Source organism: Monodelphis domestica, chromosome 4, assembly GCF_027887165.1.
Source record: "Monodelphis domestica isolate mMonDom1 chromosome 4, mMonDom1.pri, whole genome shotgun sequence".
Lineage (NCBI taxonomy): Eukaryota > Metazoa > Chordata > Mammalia > Didelphimorphia > Didelphidae > Monodelphis > Monodelphis domestica.
Window position 1 is genome coordinate 266,297,227 of NC_077230.1, and position 14,178 is coordinate 266,311,404.

At 34.8% G+C, this 14,178-nt stretch overlaps 1 protein-coding gene and 1 non-coding gene across 24 annotated transcripts in view; both read right to left on the bottom strand.

Annotated features, from left to right (window-relative positions):
- The window catches only part of CEP295 (centrosomal protein 295), a 257,489-nt gene that overhangs the window by 194,828 nt on the left and 48,483 nt on the right, over positions 1-14,178 (bottom strand). For all 23 annotated transcript variants that reach the window (XM_056794492.1, XM_056794503.1, XM_056794485.1 and 20 more), the window contains 5 exons: positions 10,408-10,588; positions 10,106-10,249; positions 6,646-6,852; positions 3,647-3,741; positions 2,973-3,117 (listed from right to left, as the gene is read on the bottom strand). In XM_056794492.1, coding sequence (XP_056650470.1) covers positions 2,973-3,117; positions 3,647-3,741; positions 6,646-6,852; positions 10,106-10,249; positions 10,408-10,588 — 772 coding nt within the window. The remainder of the gene's footprint in view (positions 1-2,972; positions 3,118-3,646; positions 3,742-6,645; positions 6,853-10,105; positions 10,250-10,407; positions 10,589-14,178) is intronic.
- LOC130454203 (small nucleolar RNA U2-19) lies at positions 3,434-3,516 on the bottom strand. The gene has a single exon (XR_008911876.1). It is a non-coding gene; the product is annotated as a small nucleolar RNA U2-19 (small nucleolar RNA).

Sequence of the window (14,178 nt, forward strand, 5' to 3'; positions counted from 1 at the left end):
ATATAGTTTGAGGTCTGGGACTGCAAGGCCCCCATCATATGTGTTTTTTTTCATTATTTCCCTGGATATCCTTGATCTTTTGTTCTTCCAAATGAACTTTGTTATGGTTTTTTCTAAATCAGTGAAGAAGTATTTTGGTAGTTCAATGGGTATGGCACTAAATAGATAAATAAGTTTGGGTAGGATGGTCATTTTTATTATATTGGCTCGTCCTATCCATGAGCAGTTAATGTTTTTCCAATTGTTCAAGTCTAGTTTTAGTTGTGTGGCGAGTGTTTTGTAGTTGTGTTCATATAGTTCCTGTGTTTGTCTTGGGAGATAGATTCCTAGGTATTTTATTTTGTCTAAGGTGATTTTGAATGGGATTTCTCTTTCTAGTTCTTGCTGCTGAGCTGTGTTGGAGATATATAGAAAAGCTGATGATTTATGTGGGTTTATTTTGTATCCTGCAACTTTGCTAAAGTTGTTGATTATTTCAATTAGCTTTTTGGTTGAATCTCTAGGATTCTTTAAGTAGACCATCATGTCATCCGCAAAGAGTGATAACTTGGTCTCCTCCTTGCCTATTTTGATGCCTTCAATTTCTTTTTCTTCTCTAATTGCTACTGCTAGTGTTTCTAGTACAATGTCAAATAGTAGAGGTGATAATGGGCATCCTTGTTTCACTCCTGATCTTATTGGGAATGCATCTAGTTTATCCCCATTGCAGATGATATTAGCTGTTGGTTTTAGATATATACTGTTTATTATTTTTAGGAATGACCCTTCTATTCCTATGCTTTCTAGTGTTTTTAATAGGAATGGGTGTTGTATTTTATCAAAGGCTTTTTCTGCATCTATTGAGATAATCATGTGGTTCTTGCTAGTTTGCTTGTTGATGTGGTCAATTATGTGGATGGTTTTCCTAATGTTGAACCAGCCCTGCATCCCTGGTATGAATCCTACTTGATCATGGTGAATGATCCTTCTGATCACTTGCTGGAGTCTTTTTGCTAGTATCCTATTTAAAATTTTTGCATCTATATTCATTAGGGAGATTGGTCTATAGTTTTCTTTCTCTGTTTTTGACCTGCCTGGTTTTGGAATCAGTACCATGTTTGTGTCGTAAAAGGAGTTTGGTAGAACTCCCTCTTTGCTTATTATGTCAAATAGTTTGTGCTATCCTATATTTATTAAGAAACAGTGAATGCAAAGACTGTCTACCTTTTGACCCAGCCATAGCATTGCTGGGTTTGTACCCCAAAGAGATAATAAGGAAAAAGACATGTAGAAGAATATTCATAGCTGCGTTCTTTGTGGTGGCAAAAAATTGGAAAATGAGGGGATGCCCTTCAATTGGGGAATGGCTGAGCAAATTGTGGTATATGTTGGTGATGAAATACTATTGTGCTCAAAGGAATAATAAAGTGAAGAAATTCCATGGGGACTGGAACAACCTCTAGGAAGTGATGCAGAGTAAAAGGAGCAGAGCCAGAAGAACATTGTACACAGAGACTGATACACTGTGGTACAATCGAAACAAACTGGAGGGATCTATGAGAAAAAAACACTATACACATGCAGAGGAAAACCTGTGGGAGTAAAAACACCGAAGAAAAGCAACTGCTTGACTACAGGGGTCGAGGGGATATGATTGGGGATGTGGACTCTAAATGAACATCCTAGTGCAAATACCAACAACATGGAAATGGGTTCAGATCAAGGACACATGTAATACCCAGTGGAATTGCGCATCGGCTATGGGAGAGGTGGCAGGAGGGGAGGGAGGAAAAGAAAATGATTTTTGTATCCAATGTTTGAAATTGACCAAATAAAAAATGTTTAATAAAAAAAAGAAACAGTGAAGGCTTATTTATTATAGTACTAATAGATATAATATGACTGAAAATCTACCTAGTATGCATCAGTAATTTACTTAAAAAAAAATACTTATCTTCTGTCTTAGAATCTCTACTAAGTATCCAGTTGTAAGGCAGAAGAGTAGTAAGGGCTAGGCCATTGGGGTTAAGTCCAGGAGCAAAACTAGGAAGTGTCTGAATCAAGATTTGAACCCAGGTCCTTGCCTCTCCAGATTTGGCTATCTACTAAGCCACCTTGCTGACCAATAATTTACTTTTAAGATTTAGTTTAAAAATAAATGTAACCTTATTGGTATCTGATTAATAATAATGGTTAAACACCTTCCTGATTTAGTTGCTAGGTGAAATAGTTGGGCATCTGGAAAAACTTTCTGGGGGAAGAGGCATAAACTCCCCCAAATAATAATCTCTTATTCAGCCAAATTAGGAATTTATTATTGAAAGCAAGTTTTACTGATCTCTTTTCACTGATACAGTTTGAAAAGTTGACTGTGATTATTCCCACAGAAAAAGCCCTTGTCACTATTCAATGATAGCTTTGCATATAGATAGTGCCAGCCCCAGATACATGGAAGATATAAAAGTAGCCTGTAAGAAACACACAATATACCTGGAGGTGGGATGGGGCAGATTTACATGAAATAAACACCAAACAAAAAATTAGTTATATACAATCAAATATAAGATTGTGCTATGGGAATTTAGAAAATGGAAAGATCATTGTAGTCTAGGTTTAAGTGTGACTTGAACTGGGCCCTAATATAAATAAAGGAATGTAGTGGCAAAGATTAGTAAGGACATCAAAAAGAAAGGAAGAACAGAACAGAACAAACAAAAGAAAAGAATATGCATGGAATGAAAAAAAATACCCTCATGAGAGTGGAAAGCTATGTTAGGAAATTCTGAAAGGTAATGGTTCAAAATTTAAGATAGGAGAGTTAATAAAAGCTCTTGAAGGCCAAAATGAGAATGTTGTAGTTTAACTGACAAATTCCTAAGAAAAGAGTAAGTAAAAACATACAAGATGGATTTGGGTAATGTGTATGACTTACGAACATCTATGCTAGCATTTTCATTTTCATTTTATTTGGGTTCACATGAATGCATCATTACCTGAATTTGTAAGGTTTAAATTAAAGTTTTCATTACTTAAGAAGCTCCCACTAGATATTGTTAATGAAGACTGGTCATGTTGTATCTCTTGTGCATGAGACTGGGAACCAAAGTCATTAATTGACCATGGTACATATTGCATTATCTAAGAAACAAAACAAACAAAAAAACAAGAAATCACTTGTCAGCTCCCATATCATCACTGACAATATTGATATCAATTCTGAGCTCAGTTCAAGTGTAGAAAACTTCATAATTAAAGTCAGCAAAAAAGGCATCTTTCATCACTGCACAGAATTGAGGGACCTTATTTACAACCCCTCCCCACACCAGCATACCCCCCCCAACCCCACATACCCCTCACACAACTAAACTCACATTCTCTTATCCTCCTTTATCTACATTCTTACTTACATTTCCCATCCCCATACACTTCTCAAGAATTATTCTAATGTATTGCTTCTCAGAAACACATACAAATCATGCACCACAAAGACCAGAAGGTCTCCTGATGCTCATATTTGGCTATTTTTCATCATTGATCTACTTCAAAACAGTAGACCTCAGAGAACACCATATTGATGGTTTACATTTATTTAAACTTAACAAGGTTATTTAGGGGGGGGAAAAGATATATCTTCAAAAGCTACATTGTAATCTTCCTTATTACTAACCTTTTTTGGCTTAAAACCTGAACCAGGATACACAGGCATTTCCTGCCCTAAATCAGCAGCATAATGATTCTCAGCAACAACATTCTTGTCCTGGCCTAAATATGGAAATTAAAAATGGAATTTTAAGTTGAAATTTAAACTAATTTCATTTTAATTTAAATAAGGAAACATTAAGTCCCCACTACATGTTAATACACTATATAAAATGTGTCCTATATATTACACAGGAAGTGAAACCAGGCCTCCTCACTTCAAGGTTAGATCTCTATTAATGTCATGCTGCCTTTCAGAGAACATAAAAATAAAAAATAACAGTTCTTACCCTCAATGAACTTATAAGCTCAAAAAAGGAAGAATATACATGAAAATAAAGTATTCTAACACGAAACATGACATAGGTTAAAAAATCTAGATAAGATATTTTGAAAGAAAATCTAAGGAGATAGCTGTTACTTTCAATAAAGAAAACTTCTTGGAGAAGGTAGGAGCTGAATTGGGTTTGAAGGAAGGGAATGAAAGCAAATATTGCAATAAAGCAAGCCACAATAATGTTTTTGTTTCTCAATGTATATAAATTATGTATACATTATACAGCAGTCAATTAAGTTTACAATATTATTATATTTAAAAAAATACCACAGTATATACCTGAACTAAATAACTTTATTGCTAAAAAAAAGCTAATCATCTGAGTCTTCATTGAATTATAATGTTTTTTGCTGGTGGAAGGTCTTGCCTCATAGCTAATGGCTGCTGACTGATCAGGGTTGTGGCCTAGCTTTCCACCTACCATGGCTTTTGACATGCCTTCCTCACTAAGCTTAATCATTTCTACCTTTTGCTATAAAATGAGAGACATGCACTTGAACACTTTGAGGTCACTATACAGCTATGTGAGGATTTTTTATATACAGTATCAGTCTTATATTACAAAGAATTCCTATATATTAGAGAATTCCTGTGTCAGGTTTCTGGATCAGAGAATCCAACCATTCTCCTGGTTTTTTATATTTCCTTTATTCTTAACAATTCCAAGGAATGTTTTCCTTTTAACAAACCTGGTTAATAGGTAAATGACAATGCTTCTCTTCGGCCTATTTAATCCCCATCATCTATGGGTGTGAGAAGGGGTTGAGAGTTTGATGGCACACCTCCTAAATAGCTATTTACCCACTAAAGGTGTCCTGGAATGTTGAAGGGAAGGGCTGAATAATAAGCTCCTAAAACTGTATTTATAGATCTGCCTAGGGGATCTTTGGAGTCTTTGGTTAATAAAATGATATTCCTACCCAAAAACCAGTCTTTCAAACTGTTTTAATCAAAACAGTAATGAACTGGCCTGGTTTCAATATTGTTGTGTCTCAATAAATAGGGAGAGTCTGAAAGAGGTAAATGGCAGATTGGTGGAGAAGTACATTTAAATTATAAATGTACTCACCATTTATCAATTAAGTTTGCTGTTTTATCTAGGCATGGTTCACGTGGCCTACCTCCCACCCATTATAATAGTTACATTAAAGATCATTGACCATAACAGATATACTAATAACTACAATTTTAACTATTGCTAGAATTACTAAATTATGACACAAGAGACATGATATGAACACATACTGTTGGAAAAATGGCACCAAAAAGCCTTGCTTGATGCAGGGTTGCCACAAACCTTCAATATGTAAAAAATTCAATATTTTCAAAGTGCAATAAAATAAGATATGCCTGTAATATCTTATAGTGCCTCAGTGTTCTTACAAGCATCAATAATTATAAGGTACTGAGGAATTCATTTATGTTGTTTGCAATCTGAATAAACATATATTTACTTTATGCATGGTTCAAATGGATAGCAAATAATTTTCTGTGTTCTATTTACAAATTTCTGCCTAAAGTACAATGATTAGTAATTGTTATTTAAAAGGAGTTTTATGATTATGGATTTAAAGCTGGAGTAAGAAAAAATGCAATTTGCAGACCTATTAAGTACAATGGCAAAAGATGGCATTTAAAAGAAAGAACACCTGTCTAGGAATTGAAAAATGAGTAAATGTTTCAGCCCAACCACATACAAGCTATGTGACTTTAAGCAAGGGTCTTTAAACTACGATACTCATTTTTAAATTTGTTTTTATAGGCATGAACAAAGGTGATATTATAACTTTCATGGGTAAAACATTCTAATATTTAACAGTTTATAGTATTTTAAATGGCATTTTAAATTAATTTTTTATTTAACCAAATGTGCCACTATTCTTGTTATTAAATAGACAGTATATTGAAATAAGTATTGTTTAAGGCAAATCAGTCAGTTCATAAATACTACATGTCTAGGAAATACAAATCTTTAGAGGACTGTAACTGAGAGAACCAGGTTGTATCATACAACTATACACCTGTTTACCCTTCTAAGTTGGTTATTTAAATTATGTATAACTCCACTCCTTACCATGATAAAACCATCCATCTAGTTCAAGCTTACATAAATTATGATATTTGGAGCCAAAGTGGCCTCGAGAAAATCAAATCCAAACCATTTATTTTATACAGAAGAAAACTGAAGCCCATAGAATGATATGCCCAGGTTCACACAGGTAGTATATATAGAGATTTTAATCCAGGTCTTCTCATTCCAAATACAAAGTTTGTTCCAATATACCCTGAATTCCTATTGCATTTACTGATACTATTTCTTCCTAAGCTGTTAATCATCAAGAAAGATATCTACATTAAACACTCAATACATGGTCAGAATATTAGGAGGTATAATGAAGATAAGACAATGATCCCTACCCTCCAAAATGTGAGTGTGGCTGGTGAATAAGACTGGCAAACACGAAGCAATGCAACAATATTAGTTTGGTGCTAAGTAAAGTGATTAAAAAAAACTACTTAGAGAAGAGAAAGACTATGACTGTATTTGCTGTGAAGGTGAGGCTTCAGATGAACCTTGAAGGATAACAAATCTTATTAATTTATTCATCTCTTACCTGATTGATACATACCATTATTATTACCACTATGAACTGGATTTGTAGTCTGCAGGGTACTAGACTGATTACTATCTTGTGATATATTCCCCAAACTTGGGACTCGGTTTATTGAAATCCTGATAGGATCTCTACCTTGATCAACAGTTTCTTCAAATTTGCTAGAATCCAAGTCACTTAAAGTTGATTTGGAAGCCACCTCTCCATAACATTCTCTCTTCTCTGAAATAAAAAATAAATAAATCAGTATACATATACATATCAATTGATCTATACAAGACAATATAAAGGTAAGAAGGCTAGATAAAAATTTCTGTGAAAAAGTTCTGGGAATTGTAAAAAAATAGACTCGAACTCTGGACTTCAATCCTCAGAAGTCCTTGCTCCATTTCCCCAGAATGCTTTGAATTCTCACGTGGGCCGAGATCGAGAAGGTATTTAACCTGATTGCAAAGGTTTTTGAGGTCTTTTGGACTTCTGTTTTGGAGCAGAGGCGTCTCTTCCATGATGTGAGGTTATCTTGTCTAGGCCTCTGGCCTAGGCCTAGGTTTTTTCTTATCCTGTATTTTCTTTAATCCTTAATCTCTAATAAACCTCTAAAAATATAATACTCCTTGCAGAGAGAAACTAATTTCTACCTACCTCAGTCTCCCCTAAATTTTAATCTTTACAGAATTTTGGCATAGTGTACATTTAATATGAATCAGCTGTGAGACATGAAGACTATTTCCACATTAAGTTGATCTTAGGTTTAGAGAAGCATAATGTTTAAAATGAGGAAATGAAGAAAGTCCCATGATATTTTGCCCTGTTCAGAGAACACATTTCTTCAGTTCAGGGAACCACATTTTATAAAGGCATGGATTAAATCTATGTCCAGAGAAGGAACTGTAGCAAAGTGAAAAGATTCAAGATTATGCTATTACAGAAACAGGAGTGATAAATGGTTTCTACAAAGAACAATATCTTGACTTGGTTACTTACCATAAAGGATTTCTGACAAGAGGACAAATTATAATGACCTGCCTCAGGAGATAGTAAAATTCCCTATTAAGACAGGAGGTATTAAAATGATAGCAAGCTATATGCTTACTAGTAGGGATGTAGTACGTGGGATGCTTATTTATTACGTTACTTTGATCTTAAAACAAAGGATATTCTCATATACTTGTAGAAGTTGCTAAAACTAACATATCTTATTAGTGTATAGGAATAGACAAAGCTCTCTAAGATTTTTTTAACCTAAGCACCCTCAAATGCTTAATTTAAACAAGTCTCTTAAATGACTATAATCCAACTGTGACTAAGTTGGTATATTGCACTTCAATCCAAAGCAAGATTTATTTAGCATCTATTATGTAGAAGTCACTGTGTTATATGCAAAGACAAAAACAACTGTCCTTGACCTCAAGGAGCTTATATTCTATTGGAGGAAACAACATGCAGTATATACAATATACAAAATAAGTAAAAAGTGAATTTGGGAACAAGGGCACTAGGAGCTGAGGGCATCAGGAAAGTTTTCATGTAGTTGTTTTATGAACTCAATTTGGAAGAATTATAAGCTGTAGTCTAGGGAAGTAGTTCAGTTCAGCTACAGGAAATAGCCTGGGGCAAAGGCATAGGACAGAGGAGACAGAATGTTTTAGGTGAGTAACAGCAAGAAGGCCAGACTGGCTAGGCTGTAGAGTGTGGAAAGGAGAATAACACAAAACAAGACTGAAAAGACAGGTTAGGGTTAGGTTATGAAGGGTTTTAAATTTCAAATAGGGGCATTGGTCCTCTAAGCAAGAGGGAGCTTATTAAATAAGCTGAGTAAGAGTTTACCGAGTAGGGGAATAATAGTCAAGAGATCAGAAAAATCAATAAAATATAATTTCAAAAGGGTGATAAAACTAACAATGGTGAAATCAGAGAACATTTCTTTACAAAGTAGTACTGGAGTTGAGTCTTAAAGGAAGCTATGGATTCTAAGTGGTAAAGATGAAGAAACAGTACATTCCATGAATGAGGGACAGCTTGTAGAAAAGAAAAGAAATGGGAGTGGAATACTGAGTTATGGTAAAAGCTAGTTTAGGTGGCAACTAGGTGTCTCAGTGGATTGAGAGTCAGGCCTTGAGATAGAAGGTCCTAGGTTCAAATCTCATCTCAGACCCTTCCAGCTATGTGACCCTGGGCAAGTCACTTAAACTCAACTGCCTAGTCTTTATCGTTTTTCTGCTTAAGATACTTGCATCAATTATAAGACATCAGATAATGGTTTAAAAAAAGGAAAAGCTAGTTTAGCTTAAACAGAATACATAAAGGGGAGGAATATAGGAGCCAGATGGAATGGATTGTGAATGCTAGATTGGATGGATGCTAAACTAGAAGTTTGTATTTTATCTTAAGAGATAAATGAGAAACAAAGATTTCAGAGTAGGACATAGTCAGGTCTATCTTTTGGAAATATTAAATTGGAAGGTATATGGAAAAAGGGTTAGAGAGGGAAAAAAGGAAATTAAAAAGGATTCTAATAATCAAAGGAAGGTCATTAAGTGTTTAAAGTACCTGGCCTGGAGTCAGGAAGACTCATCTTCCTAAGTACACATCTGGTCTCAGATACTTACACTAGAGCTTTGTGACACTGGACAAGATACTTAACTATGCTTGTTCAATTTTCTCATCTGTAAAATGAGATGAAGAAAGAAACGGCAAACTATTCTAGTATCTTTGCCAAGAAAACCCCAAATAGGGTCACAAAGAATTGAACAGAACTGAACAATTGTAATAATCTAGATGAGAGGTAAGGAAATGATCTATGGGGGCGGCCATATGACTGGAGAGAAAGGAATAAATGAGATGGATAGAGGTAAAGTCAACTGACTAGACACCTGAATTAATATAGGAAAGAGAAGAAAATTCAGTTATCATATTTGCTCATCTGCATGATTTAGTTCTTCTTGATAATTACTTCTTACATTGTGACAGATGATAACTCTGTGAATTGCTCTGTCCTTCATATTTTTTCCCACACTTTGGGGTATGGATTTAGTTGCCTTTAAAAATTGGAGAGGGAGTAGAAGAAATCATTTGAATGAACATGTTGCAAACTTGGATGACTGAAAGAATGGTGTAACCTCAAGAGAAATAGATAAATTCAATGAAAGATGACTAAATAGCAAGAAGAATGTTGATATCATTTTTAACCTGTTATATGCAAAATAAAACTACATACTTAAATAGCAAGGTTACTTGTAGCCCAAATTCCTACCAGTAGCCAGTGGAACTGATTTAACTTTTTTCATTATAAAGAAGTTGACTTTCTTTAATCTAATCCATTTGTTGAGAGAAGGAAGTAAAAATGGGATGGGACATGACACCTTAAATTCAACAACTGTGGTAAGTAAATATGCCTGGAAATATTTTAAACCTGTATATAGTATTATAAGCTTAGCAAATTGTAAAAATGTGATATTAGTAGATGCTTCCTTACCTCTAGTATAAACTCTGCCACTTTTTGGTGATTCTACTTCTTGAATAGTACTAAGTTCATGTTGATTTAAATCTAGTCGTGATCTGATTTTTGCTACAGGTGGTTTTGAAAGTCTCTGTCTCTGCTCTCTGTTTTGCAGCTCACCTGTCCAAAAAAAAAACCCAAAAAACAAAAAACCCACATCTATTCTTTAAACAGCAAATAATATCAATATTATACATCTTCCATCCAATTAATATCAGACAGGAAAATATAATTAAGTCAAAGTCTGTAAAATAAAAATAACAAATCATTTTCCTTACCAGTGTGCTCATCTGGATCGCTATTTTCTGAGAGCAATTCACTGGCATGAAATTTGCTCTTGTCTGCTTTATTTAGTTCTTCCTGATAATTACTTCTTACATCTTGTGACAAAGATGATAACTCTGTGAATTGCTCTGTACTTTGAATTTCTTTCACGTTTTGGGGTATGGACTTATTTGCCTTTAAAAAAACAGGAGGGGCAGTAGAAGAAATCATTTGAATTAACCTGTAAGGTTTTTCCCCACTTCAGAAGGAAACAATCTATTTTCCAGTCCTTTCCTTCCCTCCCCTAAATAAAACCTCCACAGCCATAATCAGAGAGAACTTAATATCCTGGGGACCAGATGACTCATGAGGATTATACTCCAGGTTCCTTTCTCTTTTACCAATGGGAAACCCAAAGGTTACTACTATCATAGAAGAACCAGAAGCTCCTGGGAACAGATGATCTGTGAGGGTCCCGACCCTTCTTTGTCTCTCCCAATGGGAAACTCCAATGCCTCCATCAGAGAAAGAACACCCAGGTGCAGTCTGTGGAGACACATCCCAAGATGCCAACATTCTAACTTGCAAACATTGTGATTAGAACTTTGGAATCTCTTAATTCTTCAAGTTATTCTCACTAAATTCTACCAGTTTAGCATTTCTACTGCCATACTACTTAAAGGTCACTATCACCTACCTCTTAACTTATCATTTCCCTAATCCTTACCAATTACTTTTAATTATTTTAATGATTAAAAATAACTGCCACAATTTTATAACAACCTCCTCCCTTGTTAAATATTCCCTCCCAATATGCAAGCAAAACAAACACAATGGCTAAATCTGATACTACAGCTTATGTCATTTCTAGATGTTATATCAACAAATTGTGAAGTTTTAAAAAAATATTTGGTCTCTCTTTTGTTTTACTGGATTGTTTAATCCATTCACAGTTAAGGTTATGATTATATTAATTTGTTTTATTTTTATCTCCTTCAAAGTCAGCAAAGTTGATCTTATAATGAGTTTTGATTGTACTGCTCTTGCCTTATCCCAAGTACCTCAGCAACTTAAAATTTCTTTCTTTGTACCTCCAGCACCTAGTACAGCACCTGACAGAGTAGGCATTTTTATGCTTGTTGACTTGCTTTTTGCCATTGTAATTTCAGAATGTAGCACTATGCCATGTATATAGGAACCATTTAAAAAATATTTTATTTCTTTTAAATCAGTTCAGAAATTATTTTTTTCTTTGAATTGGTTCAGAAATTATTACAATGAGATCAGATTGAATGAGGATGAGGGTAATACAAGCATAATGACAACTGAGATAAAGGGGCTTCAATGCAAAGTGTCAAAGTTCAGTATTCAACAAACATGGGAGATTATCTTCCAGAAGTAGGAGCTGTCATAATAAAGAGGAAGGAATTATTCAAATAAAAAAAGGGACTATGAAATGAGGAGCAGGGAAGAGAACAGTAATGAATAATGAAAATGATTTATGAATTATTATGAAAGTATGAAAATAATTAATGAAAATTTAATGAAAAAAATAATGAAAAGGCAATGAAGTTAGAGAGGACCATTTCCTTAAAAGAACAAGAGGAAATATTCTGTATGCAGGTCAGAATATGATGGCAAAAAACCACAGGGTATAGGCACACCAATATATTAGCTGGCCAACAACAGTTGGATTCTCATTTCCAGCTCAATTCATTAAAAGCAGGGTAAAATAGAACAGTATCAGAGTACTGGTTTGATACTTGTGATCTTGAGAGCAACTGAATAGACTGTGGGTAAGTTAGAATTAATACATAAAAGTGACCCTAGTATTTGAAACATTAGGAAGTCAGGGATACTTCCACATGGACAGTGATGTTGAGGTCCTATTCTTATTCATTTTTATGTCAGTTAGTGTAGTTAAGACTTCTTCTGTTGTAGAGATGAGGGTTCAGGAACTTAATTCTGAATGGCTCTTTTGGAGGAAATAAAGATCCAGGATGGAATATGGTTTTGTCTTGTCTTTTTATGGGTTATGGGAAGAAAACATTCTGAAGCCAATCTATACGTGATATCAAGGAAAAACTTCCTCATAATAACTGTTTAAAAGTGGAACAATCTGCTTCAAAAGATTGATCTCCTTTCTTTAGAGATCTTCAAGGAAAAACTAAATGATCATGTGTAGCAATATTGTAAAAACTAAGTTAATACTCTCTGGCTCTTAATTTCCATAGTTGATTAATATTTACTTGAATGGAGAACTCAGATAAAGATTGAAGCCTATTTCTAATCTCATCATGTGCCTCTCCACATGGCTATCTCTCTCAGCCATGGGTCTCCACCACTGTTGTCCAAGGGAATAGAAAGTCTACTTCCCTGAATTGCTTCTTTTATCTTCTCCTTTACCTCCAGACCCATAACCTTTATTTTCCCTGTCGTGTCCCTAGGTCCCTATCCCCATGACCTATATTTGAGGCACTCTCAAATGACATCCAGTCAAGTGATGTAAAGCTAACAGTTCGGGGACACAGGTAAGACCCCATCTAGGAGATTCCCTTCACACATTATAATGGGGTTTTTTTTTGTATATAAGTTAAGACAAATAGTTGCAAAGGTGATTCTGAGACTCCAAGTTAAAATGATAACTGAAGCAATGAAGCTGCCAAAGGAAAGAGTGTAAAGAAAAGGGCCAAGAAAGAATTCTGGAGAATATCCACATCATAGTGAAGGAACCTTCAAGAGAGATGGGTAATCATGAAATAGAGTCAAGGAGAAGGTGTCAGAAGCTTCAGAGATTGAGGAAGAGTAAAAATGAAAAAGATTCTAACAAAACTAACTATTAAAAAGACGAAAGGAAAAAGACAGATTACATGATTTGAGAACAAATTGAGGCAGTGAGTGAAACCTGATTTTTCTACAAGTTAAATAGTGAAGTGGAAAGAACAGAAAACATCTTGAGAGAGTAGAAGAGTCAGAGGAAACCTTTTTTTGGCTAGAGAAGACCTCAATGTGTTGGTTTTATAAAAGGGAACAGTCAGTAGAGGGTAAACCTAAATATAAAAGAGCAATGGGATAAAATTCTGGATTTGGAGTCAGGAGACCTGAGTCTGAGTTTTATCTTATTAGCTATGCAATTGTGAACAAGTCATTTAACCTCTCAAAGCCTACTTCCTCAGCTAAGAACAAACAAAAAGATAAAAAAAAACCAACCCCACACTTCATTGCATAGTTATGATGAAAAGAACACTTGGCAAAACTTAGAAGTATGATATAAATGCTACTTGTTACTATTATTTGACAAGGTCAAGTCAGATGCAGGAGAAATGAAAGCAGTAAAAGGATTTAAGTTTTGACAAGAAGGACCACTTCATTTTTTGACACCACAGGGGAGGAGTCTAATATTGCAGTGAGTTCGTCATTTCCCACATGGCAGCACTCCTCTGGACTTCTCCAACATGCCCAGGGTGGAGAGTTCTTCCTAGAACCTTCACTTAAAGTAGGTGCCTAGACCAATTTTTCTCCTTCCCAGTTGCCCTCTTTGGACTTCTCCATAACTCTGTGCTCCATTCCTAGTGCTTAGCACAGTATCTACATATAGCAGGTTCACTGAAATAGGAAAAGTATAGAAGAATAAAGAAGGGAAGTTTAGGGAAATCATGTTGTATACTGTGAAGATTAAATGTAACTCCTCTCTGACTATAACAATGAAAATACTTAACTCTCCCCTGATTATGAAAATTAAATTGTAACCCCTGTCTATTTTTAGAAAACGGTACTTAAAGTTG